General features: G+C 41.6%; 1 protein-coding gene across 3 annotated transcripts in view; it reads right to left on the minus strand.

Annotated features, from left to right (window-relative positions):
- Positions 1-19,251, minus strand: part of GUCY2F (guanylate cyclase 2F, retinal) — a 113,397-nt gene that overhangs the window by 38,533 nt on the left and 55,613 nt on the right. For all 3 annotated transcript variants that reach the window (XM_063432135.1, XM_063432136.1, XM_063432137.1), the window contains exons 3-9: positions 18,830-19,131; positions 17,962-18,316; positions 12,599-12,683; positions 12,378-12,474; positions 11,111-11,254; positions 6,597-6,677; positions 6,233-6,409 (exon numbers count right to left, since the gene is read on the minus strand). In XM_063432135.1, coding sequence (XP_063288205.1) covers positions 6,233-6,409; positions 6,597-6,677; positions 11,111-11,254; positions 12,378-12,474; positions 12,599-12,683; positions 17,962-18,316; positions 18,830-19,131 — 1,241 coding nt within the window. The remainder of the gene's footprint in view (positions 1-6,232; positions 6,410-6,596; positions 6,678-11,110; positions 11,255-12,377; positions 12,475-12,598; positions 12,684-17,961; positions 18,317-18,829; positions 19,132-19,251) is intronic.

The following is a 19,251-nucleotide window of genomic DNA, read 5'->3' on the forward strand; positions in this document are numbered from 1 at the left end:
TTGGGACTTTTGGGACTACTGTCCCTTTAAGACTGTGGAGCATATTCCAGTATACTGCCTTTAATATTACATATGTATTTATGTGTTGAGTTTAACCTGGGATATGTATGCAGCATTCATCTGATTGTTCGGTAGAATCACTCCATTTATTATATTGAGTGAAACTACCGAACAACCAGACCACCCAGGAATAAGTGTGCCTCCAATTACAGTTTGCAACAATGTTGCAAACGGGTAATTGGCAATCAGTGTAATGTATTCTTTGTCCTCTGGGTGGCCGCCATTCGGGAAACAAACACGTGGCGGCGGCCATCTTAAACTACCGAACAGCGGTGTTTTGCCGTCGAGTGTCTGGAACTAAAATCGGACACTTGACTAGGCAAACACCGCTGAGACCTCCATACTTCCAGAAATTCGTATGGAAACTACCGAATGACCCACCGTTCGGTAGAAAGAACCCCACAAACAAGGGAATTCATTCAAACCCTCTCCAGGCTCTATAACACAGGCAATTCGTCTGTTTTCATTCCCTTGTTTGTGACCGACCGCAGGGCCAAAATGCATGGAACTGTTTTCGGATACTTTACCCATGCGGTCGGTCAAATCTTTGGAACCCCATATCTCCCGAACCATTCATCCGAATGACTTGAATTTTGGATATGTTGTCCCCCTGAATAAGGGCTATCCAGCGATGCTGGATTTAAAGGTGTACCCCCGGGTTTTGGGGTACATCCAGAACTTGGCTGAAAAAGTGTACCGGATAATTGAGTTTAATGTTATCTGAGGGGAGGGGATGTGTGGGCTGAACCATGTATGTGATTGGTTATTTTATGCCTCCCCCTGGGTGTGGCCTGTATGTGGATTTGTGTAATAAAAGCCAGGCTGGATGAGCCAGTAGAGAGTTCCTGTTTTAACCTCAAAGTGATGTGTCGTCTCATTATTGGGGGAAGGATTTATTGTATGCTGTTCCAGTTGACTGCTAGGGGTACAAGCCTATTCGTATGGTTCCTATTCAATGGTCTACAGCATTCATACGCTTGGGAGAATTTAAAGGTTTCTTGGATTCGGTGATTATGGTGTCTGCCAGAGTGCTTGGAGTCCTCAGGAAGCACTAGGAGCATCCATTAACGGAGGTACCGAGTCGGGGTGCCAGGCGATCCGTTACAGATAGTATGGAAGAATCTCTTAGGAAGCATTTCTACATACCAAGATTGTCCAACTTGACTCAAGCCATTGTACGAAGATGTGTGATATGTGCTAAGAACAACGCAAGGCAAGGTCCAGTGAAACCACCGGGAGTCCATTATATGGGAGGACTCCCTATGTCCGATCTCCAAATAGACTATACGGTAATGCCTAAATCCGGCGGACATCGCTACCTACTAGTAGTTGTGTGTACCTACTCAGGTTGGGTAGAAGCATGTCCTACTCGTACAGAGAAAGCAGGAGAAGTTGTGCGATTCCTGTTGCGAGAAATAATACCCCGATATGGACTACCATGTTCTATAGGATCGGATAATGGTCCAGCCTTTGTTCACCAGTGCCTACAACAACTGACTCATATGCTTGGTATTAAGTGGAAACTTCATACGGCATATAGGCCTCAGAGCTCTGGGAAAGTGGAAAGGATGAACAGAACTATTAAGAACCAATTGGCAAAGATGTGTCAAGAAACTCAACTTAAGTGGAATGTTCTTTTGCCAATAGCTCTGTTGCGCATTCGTAGTACACCTACCAGAAGGATGGGTCTCTCACCTTTTGAAATGATGTATGGGCGTCCACCTCCTGTACTTGGTAACTTAAGGGGGGATTTGAGTCAGCTGGGAGAAGGAATTACCGGGCAGCAGGTTGTAGAGTTGGGTAAAACTATGGAGGCGGTACAGAAATGGGTACAAGATAGGTTACCTGTGAATATTTATCCACCTGTCCATTGTTATCATCCAGGAGATTAAGTTTGGATAAAGGAGTGGAACAGTGTACCGTTGGGGCCAAAAGAGGGGTCCTTATGTTGTTCTTTTGTCTACCCCTACAGTTATAAAGGTGGCTGAAGTGACTCCATGGATTCATCACTCCAGGGTTAAACCAGCAGCAGAAGATTCTTGGCAAGCTACACCAGATCCAGAGAATCCCTGCCACATCCGGTTAAAGCGTGTAACTCAGTCGGAGTGACGAGGAGATATTGGGACTTCAAGAGTAAACAAAGAGATCAGCAAGTAGGTGTTTTGACGGCCATAATAAAGCCTGACCACCTACCCACGTTACATAGCCAGAGTGTCTTGAAAGGACCTCTGTGAAGGGAAGACAGGACTTGAAGGACTCCATTCCTTGCAGCCATTACATCCTGGAAGCTGAGGTGCCATCGCACGGTCGAAGAATGAGGACAAAGATGTCAGGAGTGATGTGTTTTATAATGTATGTATGTGTGTTTTTAATTATTCAGGAAGGTAGAGGTGCCGACACACCAGGCTGTGAGGTTTGCATTAAGACTACAAAAACAGGTAATCATATTTCCCAGACCCTTATTTGGCATTCACAATATGAGTGTAAAGGATATGTATCTAAGTGTAGATACTTAGGCATAGATTATAGTGTATGCCATTTAGGAGTAGGAGAACCTAAGTGTTTTAGTCCAGATTATCAACCCCGTACAATTTGGTTGACCCTTCAGAATGGAGACTCACAGGGGACCCTAATAAATAAGACAATACTAGAAACCGTACATTCTTCGGGTGTTCTGCTATTTGATGCATGTAAGGCAATATCAAGTGGTAGAAAACCGTGGAATGTATGTGGGGATCTTAAATGGGAAAGAACGTATGGGTCTAATGATAAGTATATTTTCCCCAGTAGTAAGAACAAGTATATAGATCCAAAATGCCCAAATAAGAATTATAATTATTGTCCATATTGGTCTTGTGTAGGGTGGGCAACTTGGGGACAGACAGTAGATAAGGATATGATTGTTACTAAGTTGCCTACCAAACCATATTGTAAGTCTATGGAGTGTAACCCAGTCCATATACTTATTAATAATCCTGAACAGTTTATAGAGAGGTTCGGAAACTTATTTGGGTTCCAGATATATGGGACAGGTTTGGATCCTGGGACAATATTATTTATAGGGATAGAGACCGATACTGTGGCAGCCCAGACTCATCAGGTTTTCCATTCTTTCTACGAGGAGATGAGTGTAGAGAATAAGATCCCCCATAATGCTAAGAACTTGTTTATTGATCTAGCCGAGAGTATTGCTGGTAGTCTTAATGTAACCAACTGCTATGTGTGTGGAGGTACTAATATGGGAGACCAATGGCCCTGGGAAGCAAAGGAGGTAAAGTATTCCGGTTCTGAGACAATTGAACAGATAATATCTTCTCAAGCTGATTATCAAATCTGAGTGGCGATTAAAGACCTCCATTATAGGTTATGTTTGCATAGCAAGGAAAGGAATAATGTTTAATACATCTGTAGGAGAATTGACTTGTCTAGGGCAAAAAGCTTATGATGATGATACAAAGAATACAACTTAGTGGTCAGCTTCAAATGTCTCAGAACCACCTAACCCGTTTGCAAGTTATACCAATTTAAAGGATGTGTGGTTTGACCTAAATTTGTACTGGATCTGTGGTAAGAAAGCCTATTCAGAGTTACCACAGGACTGGGAAGGGGCATGTGTGTTAGGTATGCTCAAACCATCCTTCTTCTTGTTGCCTATTGAAACAGGAGAGACTTTGGGAGTTAAGGTATATGATGTGAATCATAGAAAGAAAAGGGGACCCCTACAGATAGGTACCTGGGAAGATAATGAGTGGCCTCCCCAGCGTATTATAGATTATTATGGGCCAGCTACGTGGGCAGAGGATGGTACTTTTGGATATAGAACCCCAATATATATGCTCAACCGTATTATAAGGTTACAGGCAGTGGTTGAGATAATTACCAATGAAACATCGCAAGCGCTCAATCTCCTAGCGAAACATAATACTAGGATGAGGACGGCCGTTTACCAAAATAGATTAGCCTTGGATTACCTATTGGCAGTAGAGGGAGGTGTATGTGGGAAGTTTAACCTAAGCAATTGTTGTCTTCAAATAGATGATGAAGGGCAAGCAATAGCTGAGCTTACTAGCCATATGGTTAAACTAGCGCATGTGCCTACCCAGGTATGGAAAGGGTATAATCCAAGTAGTTGGTTTGGTAATTGGTATGAGCAGTTTGGAGGACTTAAGTAATTGGTAGGTGGAGGCATGCTAATTTTGATGCTGTGCCTTCTCCTACCATGTCTGATTCCTTTGGTGTTTAGGTCTGTGCAGAGCATTATAGAGAATATAGAATATAGAAAGGCTGCTGCACAGATAATGGCTATATATAGGTATGAGGCTCTAAATCAGGGAGAATTAGTACAGGAAGAGGAATGTTGAGGGATTCGTATCTTTAGGGAGTCGCAAGGTCTGTTCTGATTTATGGCAACTTGAGGTGTAAGCAAACCCTGATTAAGTGATGCATCTGGGATTATGAAATATCAGAAGCATCAAAGGGGGGAATGTGGTGGAATCTCAGTAAAAATAAATTTACTAGGACAAGATTGCCACGTGGTATGTGCACTTGCATATGTTGATGTATCGGTCGGTTGGTTGCACGTGGCAACGATACAATCAGTAGTATAAGGAGCATGTGTAGGAATACAGGATATACGAGTATTTCCTTTCCTCCATTGTGCTGGGCAAGCCATGTGGTCAAACAGGAATTTAGTCTCTATTCGGTTGATTGAATAAGAGTATGTGTAGGTTGAACTGATTATGGGAGGAGCTACATGCCTATATAAGGGACCTACACTGTATGATCAGGGCTCAGACTTTGCTGTTTTTTGGTGACATTAGTCCCTCTGAGTCCCGGTCGGCGAATCGAATAAAGAATCTCTTCCTTCCTGAAGAAACCTGTGTCCATCTCTCTGTGCTTGGCTTCCGTCAGTTTCTCCAGTATCACCATGTTTACACTGTATATAGAGGGAAGCCATGTTACTCTGTATATAGAGAGGAGCCATGTTTACACTGTATATAGAGGGAGCCATGTTACTCTGTATATAGAGAGGAGCCATGTTTACACTGTATATAGAGGGGAGCCATGTTACTCTGTATATAGAGGGGAGCCATGTTACACTGTATATAGAGGGAGCCATGTTACTCTGTATATAGAGGGAGCCATGTTACTATCTGAGGTGGTTAACTATGATTGGCCCTGGCATGTTTGTTAGTCTGGCCTGCATGGTTGTCTGGCATGAATAAAAGTAGCATGTTTCAACTATATTAGTAGTTAGACTAGTTTGCACTAAAACATGTGCAAATGGGGAGTTTGCGGTTGTGCAAATGGACTGTTTGCGGTTGTTTGCGGTGCGTTAAACGGGGAGTTTGGTCTGTCACTGTGAAGCGGGCGTAACCCTTACACTACCTGATCGATACAACATCATACCTGATGTTTTAAAGCACGTTATTCCAAACAATTTAGGAATGTTAGGTGATTTCTGCCCTTTATGGATTAAAACCAGACTCTGCATCAACTATGTAATTTTCCATGGGAGTTTTGCCATGGTTCCCCCTCCGGCATGCCACAGTCCAGGTGTTAGTCCCCTTGAAACAACTTTTCCATCACTTTTGTGGCCAGAAAGAGTCCCTGTGGGTTTTAGAATTCGCCTGCCCATTGAAGTCAATGGCAGTTCGCACGGTTCGCCGGTTCGCGAACGTTTGCGGAAGTTCCCGTTCGCCGTTCGCGAACCGAAAATTTCGTGTTCGCGACATCACTAATGGTCACCATAGAAGGTTAGGGTGTGTTAGTTCAATTTACACCATGCCTGTTCTGGTCCACATTCTGTCTACAAATATTTTGCCTTATTATAGTAGGGTGTGGAGGATACTCATAATTAGGATTGCCACCCAGACTGTATTTTATTGGCACAGTCAGTATCTGAGGTTGTCATGCCAGTTTCAGTATTGCAAAAATATCAGCAATACAAAGGCTGACATTCTATTCTTACTAGACTCTGAGAGAGTTGTAAGAGAAATGGAACCAGAATATCCACCTCTATTTCCAGGGAAGATGACAACTCTATCCATAATCTTTGCACTTTGGAACCTCTTGGAAGACTTTCATTACTTTTTCTCCATTGTTTCACGTGTCCATTGCTACACATATAGATGCAAATGCTATATCCTTTTTGCTTCCTTTCATAATTTACCTTGATAAGATCCAGCAGAAGAGAAGATTTAAACATCCAGTCCAGTTTCACATCTTTATTGTGGAGGAGATCCTGCAAGCTACCCCTGGAACAGAACTCTGTGACGATGGCGAAGACCCCACAGTCATGGAAGAACCCAAGAAAAGGGTTAACATTCTCATGGCGCAGGTCTTTCATCTACGAATAAGATGAAGCATACAGCAATTACCTTGAGTAGCATGTCAACATAATCATACTAACTGAGAATGGACCAAGTGTTTCATTATTTGAGCTTTTATATAGTGTAAAACATAAAAAAGAAAATATTTAACCCTGGATTTATTTATATACATGGGAAAAAAACAAGAATATTTTGTAAACGTACCACTTCAAACACATCACTTGTTCCAGGTTTAAGGTCACCAAAATCTCCTGTGGGGCACTTTTTCATCCATACCCAGTCACCCTGTAGAGAATAATTAATATGTTTAAACACAATAAGTATTTCTGAGCTGTATATATAAATGTGATCTTGAGACAACAGACCTTACTAAATGTTGGCATTTGTTTATTCTGTTTTGGATGTTAATGTCTTTGATCTGTTAACTGTGTGCTATCTGTTCACTGAATAAACTTTGAATGATACAAAATAAACACAATAGGTAGAGGCTAAATGAACAAGCTAAGGTTTAAGGAGGCATTAAACTAAGAAAAACACTATTTTCACAAATAGTTTAGGTCTTCAAGTACCATGGGTGATATGCTGCTGCACTTTGGCAGAACCCAATGCAAGTTGACTATTTGGCACAATTTCATAAAGTTCACTATTTGTCCCGCTGCTGTAAAATTATCTGGGTTCATCTGTGTTGTGTTTGCCTATTTTAATGAAAAATCATAGTGAATTCACTATGAAGTCAGTAGCTACCAAGTTGTCCATAAACTCAACAACTCACAGTGGACTTTACGGTTAAGATATCAAGATTCTACTAATTAAAAGCCCACTTAAAATATTTGTTTTATTGTGGGGCAATGTGTGTATGGGGGGCTGTGTATGTGTGTGGGGGGCAATGTGAGTATGTAGGGGATGTGTGTGTGTGGGGGGGGGGCAGTATGTGTATGGGTGGGCAGTGTATGTGTGTGTGTGTGTGGCAGTGTATGTGTGCGTGGGGCAATTTGTGTATGGGGCAGTGTGTGAATGTGTGTGTGTGTGTGAGGGCAGTGTGTGTGGGGGGCTGTGTATGTCTGTGGGGGGCAATGTGTGTATGGGGGCTGTGTGTGGGGGGGGCAGTGTGTGTATGGGTGGGCAGTGTATATGTGTGTGGGGCAGTGTGTGTATGGGGGCAGTGTATGTGTGTAGGGGGGTAATGTGTGTATGGGGACAATGTATGTGTGTGTGGGGGCAGTGTGTGTATGGGGGGCAATGTATGTGTGTGTGGGGGCAGTGTATGTATGGGGGGACAGTGTATGTGTGTGTGGGGGCAGTGTATGTGGGGGCAGTATATGAGTGTGTGTGGGGCAGTGTGTGAATTTGTGGTGAGGAGGGTAGGGGGTCTCTTCTTACCTTTACTGAGGGAGGAGTGGGGACATTTCTCGATTTCTGGTGGTCCCTGGGGAATCCCTGGTGGTCGCAGTGGTGAGAGTGAACTCTAGTGAGATCCGGAGCATTGCCGTGGTAACAGCAGCAATGCTCCATGCTCGCTAGAGAAGGACTCGGAGGAGCTGCAGGCTGAGCTCCCGGGTCCTCTCTCCCTCCATCCCCTGCCGGCTGCCAGCAATGTGCCTGCTCCCCTCCGGTCTGTGAAGGCACATTGCAGGGCTCGCGCTTGGACAGTGCCAGCCCTGCATTAGCCGGCAGGGGAGAGCCTAGGAGGGCGGGCAATTGCCCCCTGTCCCCCCTAGGCTCTCCCCTGCTGGCTAATGCAGGGCTGGCACTGTCCAAGTATGATGAAAACCAGTTCCAATTAAATGCTTATTTAATTTTGGAGTTCAGGCTACATGTTTGTTATGAGTGAGGGATTTTCTTCACTTTCTTTTCTGACTTTTTTACTACTAAGTAATCAAAACAAATTATTCTGGGAATTTCCCATTTGAATGACACCAAGTAAAATAAATATACAGCATTTAATTCTTCAAAGGTCTAACCTCCTAAATGGGTGAGCTGTGTATGAATGAGAGCTGCTTGCTACGTGTCTGTTAAATCCGTGATGCACATCAATAAACCTCTTGCCAGCTAATTTTCAATTCATATATGTAGAGATGAAATTTTAATGTTAAATCATTTGAATTTAATAATTTTATGAATGCGGGAAGGACACAGCCTCTGCCTATTGTGAAAATAATTATAGTTTTTTCTGTACAAGATGTCCCAGTATAATGACTGCACAGACAATAACCTTTCTCATGTGGTGCAGTGTGATTTCTTTATTAGTAAATGCAACATCATTACGGGGGACAGTATGTTCCTTATATTGATATCTGCAATACATATTAAACCAATGGGCTGTGAATTGTGGTGTGAGAACCAGAAAATAATGAAAACATTAAATATCAATTGAAATCAAGTTGTGTTTGCCAGTTATAACCAATAATTTTTTTTTTTTAATTCTTTATTTTTGTTGTGCGAAGATGTACAGATAGGCTTGTCTAAGCACGACAGTTGCAACAAGCAGTTCAACAAGTATACATTACATCTTCATGGCACATCAGATAAGTTGCACAATTTTAAGTTTTATGATAATAGAAACTAAGATTCAGGGATTGGATAACAAACTATCCCCTCAGGGTAGAAGGGAGGGCACTTGGGCTTAGTTATCAGTTTAACTGATCATATGAATACATATATCGGAGCTGGCTGTGCGAGGTTCCTATGTGTAAATCGCTCATAAGGTGCCTCCCCAGGTGGATATGGGGGGCTGATAGTCCCTTAATTCCTCGTTGGATTTCTTAATAATACTCAGGACTTCAGATGGGTAGTAGTAGAAAAAAAGATGCTTTTATTGATAAAAGGTGAATAATCACCATCAATAAAATATATTAAAATTAATGAAAAACGGTATGGTCCTACGCGTTTCGTTCTGTAGAGAACTTCCTCAGGGACCGTATATAGAAATAAAACAAAGTACAATAATAACAAGTTAGAAATACATCCTATGTATATCTAGTATTGATAATGGGTAAGTCTGGAGGCAACAAGCTGAGAGGTAGTTACGCCTCACAGTGAGATAAAGTGGGCATTGATCTATCGGCCGCTGAGATGAGGTGCGGGGTGGGAGGAAAAGGCAGTTTATTGGCTATTATGTTGGATGTGTGGAGTGCTATAAACATTTAGCTAAGGAACCGAAAGAATTAAAACAAAAAAACATAAAATAACTATAGATAATGGGAAAGAGTTCAGCATTCCAAGGCATAGAACCCATGTATAGACCAGTTCATTTAGGTAGTGACCACAGCATAAGCGTCCTGTGAGGCTCGTTGCGGGATAAACAGAGCGCTTCTTGCAGGATCTCACACGTGTTTGCGCCGTTGCCCCTCGGGCTCAATACTCTGCAAAGCATCCCGCGGGAGGCCTAGATTGTCTACGAGTGCTGCTGCTTCCTGCATATCGTGGACTGGGTATGAGGATTCTCTCTACAGGACTAGAAGAGTGCGGGACAACAGCCACCTGTAACCGATGTTGTTGTTTCGAAGGAGAGCAGTGAAAGCCTGCAGGGATCTCCGCCACAGTAGAGTGCCCCCAGAGAGGTCGGCGTAAAAGGTGAAAGCCATGTTTTCAAATGCATAGGGGGACTTTCCCTTAAGTGCTTCTTGTACCTGTTGCTTATACATTGGAATTTCACTACTGTATCTCTGGTTACCCCATCTGGAGCCCTCTTAGGCTTAGGGACCCGGAATACCCCATCTACCATAATTTGCTTAGTGACAATAAGGCCCCAACTAGCCTTCTTAAGTGGTGCGGCAGCTCAGTTATTGGTACCTCCTCCGGTATACCCCTTATCTTGAGGTTATTACGGCGCCTCTTGTTTTCCACGGTCACTAATTTCTGCTCTACCTCAGCCTGGTGCTTCTTCAGCGATCATACTTCATGTTCCAGTGAGGATTTTCTTTGAGTATGGTCGATCGTGGAGGCCTCCACAGTGCCCACAAGGCCCATGAGGTCATCTTGTTGCAGTGTAGCCACATCTGCCTGAATTGTTTTCTGGAGTCCTGCCAGGAGCTCCTGCAAGGTCTCCTTTTTTACAGGCTGGCAGTTTAAGCTCTGGATGCCTGAATGTGAGGGTTTCTGTGGTAGAAGGTCTGATGCCCCTCTGAATTGCGATAGGTCCAAGAAAAAGCTCGCCGATATTGGATTGGCTGAGATCATCAAGTTTGATAATCTTAGCCATGGACATGAATTTAGTCTTTTTTTTTTTTTTTTACATTTCATTTTTTATTATAATTTTAAAGATTAAACAAGTATTAAACAGTAATAGTTGTTTCATCATAAGATAAACATCAAAATATGAATATTGCATTACAGTGCATACAAAGCTACATAAAAAGACATACAACATAAAAAAGATATCGGGTCAGCCATCGGATCTGGGAGTTGGACGGAGTCAGTGTCACTTCTTTGAAATAATCATTTAGAGCTAGAGCTACTTTCTGAATGTTATTATCCGTGTTTTATCTTACAAATGCATCTATGCCAGGGTTATTAATTTAAACAAGGTATATTATTTAGTCTTTTTAAGTATGATATTTGTACCACAACTTGTGAATCACAGTTTGAACTTCACTATTCCCATCCAAGAAGCTATTTCCCAAATTTATTTGTACTGTGTAGTAAGAGCAGTATCGGGGGTATCTGCAGCAATAACAGTGAGTAAAAAAATACATTCCCTCCTAGGTCTTGCAACCCACCTCGTACACTGCTACATTGGAATTCTCGTAGGTAGCTGGTGTAAGGCTCTTAATTGAACCTGACCTCATTGGTGACTTCATACTCCTGGTATCTGATATCACCTGCGCACTGTCACTGGTTCGGCTGCCATCATTACTTAGTTTCTGCAAGGAAAACAGACACAGGTGAAGTGTAAATACCTAAAATCTATCTTATACATAATTCTTTCCCTTTTTTTATCAGTCTTTGTACAAGTCTTTTTCCCAATCAGAGTTAAAGGTACAGGAGGGCTGGCAATGTTTGAACTGGGGACAAGTACAAATGTACTTTTTGTGCACAAAAAACCTCAAAGATCTCTATGTGGGTGATTCTGCTCTATATGCAGTACATGGTTAATCGTTTGACAGATGAAGGCTCGTGGATTAGTGAGGCATGACATCAAAAATCCCTGCAAGCTTCACACATATGAAATATTTAGCATGAGGGATCATTCACGGACACTGTGTATTGTGACTACATTGCCACTAATGAGGACATTTTAATTTATTATGAATGTCTTGAGCACTGTCCCGCCTAACCCCACAGTCATTTACATACATATCCATTGGCAACATACAATATCCCAGTGAGCCAATCCAGGACTGAAGTTTGGTCCTTAAGGGGTTAAAGGGACACTGTACACATCAAAACAATTCTAGCTTAATTAAGTAGTTTTGGTGTATAGATCATGCCCCGGAAGTCTCACTGCTTAATTATCTGCCATTTAGGAGTTAAATCAAATGGTTTATGCAGCCCTAACCACACCTCCCTGCATGTGACACACACATTTCCCATAAAGAGAGATCAATGTTTAAATTTATCTTATTGCACAGTCTGTTTAATTTAGAATTTATTATCTATTACTCTGTTAATAGCATTCTAGAGCCTGCAGTAGCCTCCTTTGTAAGATTACAGTTCAATTAACACAGCAGAACACAACTTCTAAATTAAACACACAGTGCTGTCAGATCTGATTGGAAAATATAACTTTTTTTCATATTGGCTGTGTAAGTCGCGACCAGGGGAGGTGTAGTTAGAGCTGTATAAACAGAAACAATGTTTTTTTTAAATGACAGAATTGAGCAATGCGACTGCAGGGGTGTGATCAATACAACAAAAACACTTCATTAAGATAAAGTTGTTTTGGTACTTAGACTGTCTCTTAAAAAAACATACAAAAACATATAGAAAAAGTTTGTAATAATTATAATATGCAATCTAATTTACATCAATTCTAGGCTTTCTTACCTTGACACTGAATTGTGGATTAATGAAAGTAACATCATCCAAGGTCAAGAGAATTTTGTTAGGTCCTCTAACTAATTTAATTTTATTAATACGACGTCTGCAAAACACAAACACAAAGCCTCCATGTTATGTATGTTATCAAGTTCAATGTGCATTCCACAATACAAACAGACAATCTAACAATGGAAATTAATTTTGCAAAACATGAACATGAGGAATACCTTATAACATAAGCTAGTCCATTAATGGAGATGATGGCAACTAGGATACATAGAAAAACCATCAACGCAAAGGCAGGATCAATACCTGTAAAAGAAAATAGCTGTATCAGTTTAGATCAGATGTACATTTTGTATACATAGATTGAATTAATCAACTTTTTCACAGACAGCACTGTCAATTGGCTATAGTTAAATTAACTCTGTCATCTCAAATTTGCCATTCTTCTTTGTTACTTCTTCTCTTCCTCTTTCAGAATCAGTTCTTCTTTTCTTCATTTCTGATCCAGTACTATTTAAAACATAAGACAATGTATGGACTATTTTGTCTTATGTTTTTTTCCTATGCTTGACAATCATGACAAAATGGTAGAGCTTAAGGCACTGTGTAGGAACCAGTAGTCAGTATCACTGGACCATGAGGTTAAGTGGCCTAACAATCTATTGTGCTGGTGAAGAGAGACAAATGGGGAGTCTTTTAGTGTTTGTGGGCCAGCCAGTGGATGTGTGGCTGTTTGCCTGTGCATGGCTGTGCGGCATGTGTATGTATGTCAGTGTGTCTGGCATTAAGAATCACTATGTGAGTGTATGTCTATCTAGCCGTTTGTATTTGGGTATGTGTGTGTATACCCATGCCATGAGTGTATATCGCTTGCATTTTTTTTTCATCATAGGTGTCAGTGAAAGTCTCATGTTCCAGTTTTGCCTTGCATAAGTCTATAGCTGCCTGTGATTGTTATTATTGGTCATGATGTACACATATAGATCAAAGGTAGGTGAGTGATTGGTGAAGGTTTGTGCTTTAGGACATGTTCAATCTAGTCCTTAAAATTTGGGTCTGATCCCTAGAATTAGATTTGATTTGTGAAGCCATTCACAAACTGTTCTGGGTGCCTTTAGGGTCCTTTAAAGAGCCGACATCCTACGTCATCAAATGCTCCGCTTACATTTTTACTTCAAACTGAGAGTTTTCTAGACCAAACGTATTTATTGTAAGACAGCCCTGCATGCATTACCTGCTCTGGAATCTGCCTGGCATATCTTTCGTTGTCTCCCTGCAGACTGGTATACCAAGTTTCCCAACATGCAGTGTTAGCAGATTATTGATATTAAAGTGCATTTAAATTGCATGACAGCTTTAAAGCTTTATGAAAGACATACTGGCAGAAGTACATGTAATAAATACTATATTAAAGTTATAAAGACTTCACAATACATCTCAGCTAATGAATACTTGTGTATACGTATGAGAACGCCAGTATAACAATAGTGAAATATTTAATCTACCATCAGTTTCACAGTCATACTACTTGAATAATTCCATGATTCCAGAGAATGATACACAATACAATATCAAACATATATCCAAGAGTGCACACATGAGTGCTGACAGTGCTGACCTTCATTAAAGGATCTCTCCAAACACCATTTAAACACAGCATGATGTTTGATTTTGAGTTTGACTTCTTACCCGGGGTCCACCTATCACCGCTCCCTCCCTCTGCATTAGCCTTAAGTTTGAGTTAATCTTCAGTCTGAGTTAAGCTCAGCAGTGCAGGACTTGGTTCATTGGCTGAGAGCTAGCCCTGCACTCCTGGGTCTAGCTGGGGAGAGCTGAAGGAAGCTCCTAAGCAGAGAGGAGACATGGAGGATCCCAGGTAACAAATCAAACAGTTTGAACCATAAACACAACAGCACACTGAGAGGTTCCTCTTTCTCCCTCCCTTATTCCAACAAGCAGTGTCTGCTGTCAAACATCTACCACCAATTAGCAGCATAAACTTAAATAAACTGTAAGTCAAATGTGTACTGATATTTCTGACTAACAAACGGAATAATGTATATGTTTAAAGGTAATTTAAATGTGTACTGATATTTCTGACTGACAGACGGAATAATGTATATGTTTATACAACAACACAAACCATCTATGAAGAGGAAAGAAGTGATTAAAAGTGATTAATACTATAAGGTATATTTTGTCAGATAATGTGATAATATTGTTATTATTATTATTAATAATATTTATAAAGCGCCAACAATTCTGCAGCGCTGTACAATGGGTGGCCTAACAGACACGTAATTTTAACCAGAGTTGGACACACAGGAACAGAGAAATTGTAGGGGTAAGGGTACGGTAGAAAAGTACATTGCTAGGATAGCATTCACTGAGGGCTTAGTGTTGTTTTGATGACAGTTGCTGGAGAGTAAACAGGGTGCGGGGAGAGAAAGCTGTTCACAGTTTAATTGAAATGCTTTCCTAAAGAAGTAAGTTTTCAAAGATTTTTTGAATGAGTGGAGACTGGGTGAAAGTCTAACAGAGAGGGGAAGGGAGTTCCATAGGAATGGTGCATCCCTAGAGAAGTACTTAAGACGAGCATCAGAGGTAGAAGTACGAACAGAGGTTAGACGTAGGTCTCCAGCAGAGCGTAGGGACCTAAACAGGATTAATGAGGATAAGTAGGTCGGAGCAGCATTGTGTAGAGATTTGTAAGCAAGTATCATGATCTTAAATTGAGTCCTAAATCTTACGGGAAGCCAATGTAGGCATTGACAGAGGGGAAGGCGTGGGATGTGTGGGCGGACAGGAAGATGAGCCTCGCAGCCACATTCATTATAGACTGTAATGAGGCAAGTTGGGAAAGCGTAAGACCACTGAGAAGTGGATTACAGTAGTCAAAGCGAGAGTGGACAGCGGCATGGACAAGCACCTTAGCCGTATCAGGCGTTAAATAGGGTCGGATGCGCACTATGTTTTTGAGATGGAAGCAGCAGGATTTGGCGATTGATTGGACATGAGGGGTGAAGGAGAGTTCGGAGTCAAAGAGTACACCCAGGCAGCGAACCTGCGAGGTAGAGCGGATAGAAGCACCATTGACTTGGAGGGAAACAGACAAGGGAGTGGCAACACCTAAGGGAGGGAAGACCAGAAGTTCTGTTGCGGACAGGTTAAGTTTAAGGAAATGAGCAGCCATCCAGTTGGAAATAGCAGAGAGGCAATCAGAGACACGAGTCAAGAGGGCTGATGAGAAATCAAGGGAGGACAGATAAATTTGCGTGTCATCCGCATAGAAATGATACTGGAAGCCAAAGGGGCTGATAAGTTTACCAAGGGAGACAGTGTAGATTGAGAACAATAGGGGACCAAGGACAGACCCTTGGGGGACACCAACATAGAGGGATTGGGGAGAAGAGGCAGAACCAGAGAATGAAACACTGAAAGAACGTTGGCAAGAGGTACGAAGAGCACCAGGAGAGAGTGGTATCTCGTAGACCGAGATTACGGAGGATGAGAAGAAGCTGTTGATGATCAACAGTGTCAAAAGCAGCAGAAAGGTTGAGGAGAATTAGGATAGAGTAGTGGCCATGGGATTTTGCAGTGCTAGGATCATTGTATTCTTTGGTCAAAGCTGTTTCAAGAGAGTGTTGAGCAGATTGAAGCGGGTCAAGCAGAGAGTTGGATTTGAGGAAGTCTGTCAATCTCAAGGATCTTGGAGGCAAATGGCAATAGTGATGGGGAATTAGGGTCAAGGTTGGGCTTTTTTTAAATCGGGCTATCGGTTGTATGTGTGAAGGGTAGACGAAATGTGATAGAGGAGAGGGAAATATTAAATTTTAGTGAGAGGCAGAACAAGAGAAGGAGACAAAGTGCGGATGAGATATGAGTGAATAGGATCGAGGGAACAGATGTTGGGGTGGGTGTGGAGCAGAGCAGAAACCGCTTCTGTTGTAGCAGGTACAAATGAGCATAGGACAGCTGTGGGAGTGTGATTAGGGGAAAGGTTGGTAGGGGATGGAGAGAGATGAGAGATCTCTTTCCTGATTCTAGAGATCTTCTCAGTGAAGTGAGATGCACAGTTTGTGGCGGTCAAGTTTGCAGGAGGAGGCACAACAGGGTGAAGAAGTGAGTTAAAAGCATGAAACAGTTGTTTGGGCTCACAAGAGAGTGTGGTTATGAGTGAATTTAAGTAGCTTTCTTTTTAAGAGGAAAGAGCCAGACTGTAGGAGTGCAGCATAGATTTATAGTGGAGGAATTCAGATGCAGAGTGAGACTTTCACCAGCAGCGTTCTGCAGTTCTGGAACAATTTTGGAGGTATCGGGTCAGCTTGGTGTGCCATGGCATTTAAGTGTAGTAGATGCCATGATGTCTAGTTGAGAGGAGAGAGTGGAGTTGTAGAGGGAGGTTGCAGTTTTAGGGCAGGTGAGGTTTGAGATGGGTAAAAGGAGACATTGGAGGTTGGTGGAGAATAGCTGTAGGTCAAGACAATGGAGGACTGATGGGCTGATGTGGTAAGGGTGGTGTAATTTGGTTACGGGGTAAGCCAATGTCAATGGACAGCAGATGGTGATCAGACAGAGGAAATGGAACAGTGTAGAGATTAGAGGTGGTACAGAGTTTGGTGAAGATGAGGTCAAGAGTGTTTCCTTGCTGAATTAGACCACTGTGTGAGTCCAACTAGAGGCATCAGGGCAATTGGGGTTGTTGATTAGGATATTAAAGTCCCAAGAACAAGGTAAGGAGTGCTAGAGGAGAGTAAATGTGGTAGCCAGGAAGAAAAGTGTTCAATGAATAGCCATGAATGATCGGGGGGCGGCAGGGGGGAGGATAAATTATGGCAATTCTTAGAGGAGTGGGTTTAAATCGACGGACAATGTGAACTTTAAAGAAAGGAAACGATAAGGCAGGGGCAGGGAAGATTGGTTGAAAGGTACATTGAGGAGAGAGAAAGATGCCTACACCACCTCATTTACAGTTGTTGGGTTTGGGAGTGTAGCCCACCATAACATAAAGAAGCAAAAGTAGCGCTATAAGAGAGGGACAGCAAGGTCTCAGTGAGTGCAAGTAGTGTGAAAGAATTTGAGATGAAAATATGATGTTGTGTTTCAGCCTACTCTTTCAGTAGTGAGATAGAGAGTTTTCTACTGGATCACCAGGTAGATAACGTTACAATTATGCAATTAATACCAGGTCCAGAGGCAATAATGCCAATACTGTGTGTCCCGGAACATTAACATCCTAAACTTGCCTCCAGTGAATTTGTCTAAAAGTTTTCCCACAAGCATACAGATATTGTCACAAGTAAATTGCTCATAATCCAACCATGTTTATACAAAGAGTTCCTGAACACCTGCTCTAATATAGGACACAAGGTTTTACTGTCAGAAGCTGGGGTTCCAGGACAACAGATATACATCTGAAGATCCTCCTTGTGATCACAAAATGGAATTGAAAATTAGTCACTTTATATAACTATTAACTTTCTTGTTCAGTATTGAGGAAATATAGCTGTTTGTATGTTTAGGTTTTTATACTTTCCATTTTCTTATTTCCATATAGAGCAGAAATATATTTTAATGAACTCACCTCCAGTGCAGATCTTATCATTTGAAAACCAACAGTAAGAGTCTGACTTTGGGGAGACTCCATTTGGAAAGTGAATGGGCCTCCCCATGTAACGAACCATATCTGTCTCCATGTCAACAATGTAGGTTCGGGATAGCTCACAGGTCACAATGTCTGTATCCAGGATGACATAGTCTGTGAATCCATTCCCACTCAGGTCTGTCCTAATCCACTGGTTAAATCCATAAAACTGCATGTTTTTGGAATGCTGAGCTAATGTAGACCCAGATACCCAGGACCCATGCATTTTGCTGCTGTTCATAGCATGTGCAGTGAAATATATTGCATTGTATATTGTTCCAAATAGAGGAGAAACCTGTATTTGAAGAAATTAATTAAACACTGGTTACTTTTATCAAAGATTATGTTTGTTTGTTTTTTGAATATAACATATTCAGGCACCTACTCTACAGTAGTAGCTGGCAGACAGACAGTACATTGACCAAATGTGTCTAAAACATACTGACACTCATTACGTTCATATGGAAACAAAGCAAAAGAAGGAACAAAGACGATGGATTTAAAATAGAGCATAAATACTTGAATACTTTTAAACCAGCAAGGGAGAATCACCAATGGACAAAGATAAAAGGATAAACCACACCTGTTCTTTGGAAATCGATAAAAACCTGAGCTATTGGTTCTTTGATTACCATTTTCAGATGCACTGATAAAAATGGGTAATGAGTAATAGAGCAGAAATGATTTACCCGTGTACTATGATATATCTGTCAATGCATTGTCAGTTACTCTGAAAATATCTGTCTGCTCCCAGGTTACTAGAAACATTACTGTAATTTGGGGTTGTTATATTAGAAAGACAGCTTACCTCATCAGGGTTTAATTTGGTATCTAGTTCTCCCCTGTCCTTTGCTTCCTGAAAGGCTTGGTAGAACGTCTTCTGTTCTGATTCCACCGTGATAGTTAGCACCGCATCATAGGCAGCTCTGAGTTTTGGGCTGGACTTCAGAATGTCATATGTTGTTTTTTCATACGGTAAGCTATAATACAGGGTATCGTATGGGATAAATACATATGTACCCTCTGTCATTTTCATTTCATGAGCGATCTCCAGGAGCTTCCGTTGTGGCTGTCCCCCAATTAGGACAGAATGCATGCACATAATGATCACTGTAAAGAAATAGCACACATGAAAGAGAGGTTTAAGGAGAGGTTGACAGCTTTGAAGATAATAAATGGTAAGCTGCTTTTAGTTTTGAGACTTTAGCTAGAAGCATACATAAGCAAAGT

Source organism: Pelobates fuscus, chromosome 9, assembly GCF_036172605.1.
Source record: "Pelobates fuscus isolate aPelFus1 chromosome 9, aPelFus1.pri, whole genome shotgun sequence".
In the NCBI taxonomy this organism is placed as follows: Eukaryota; Metazoa; Chordata; class Amphibia; order Anura; family Pelobatidae; genus Pelobates; species Pelobates fuscus.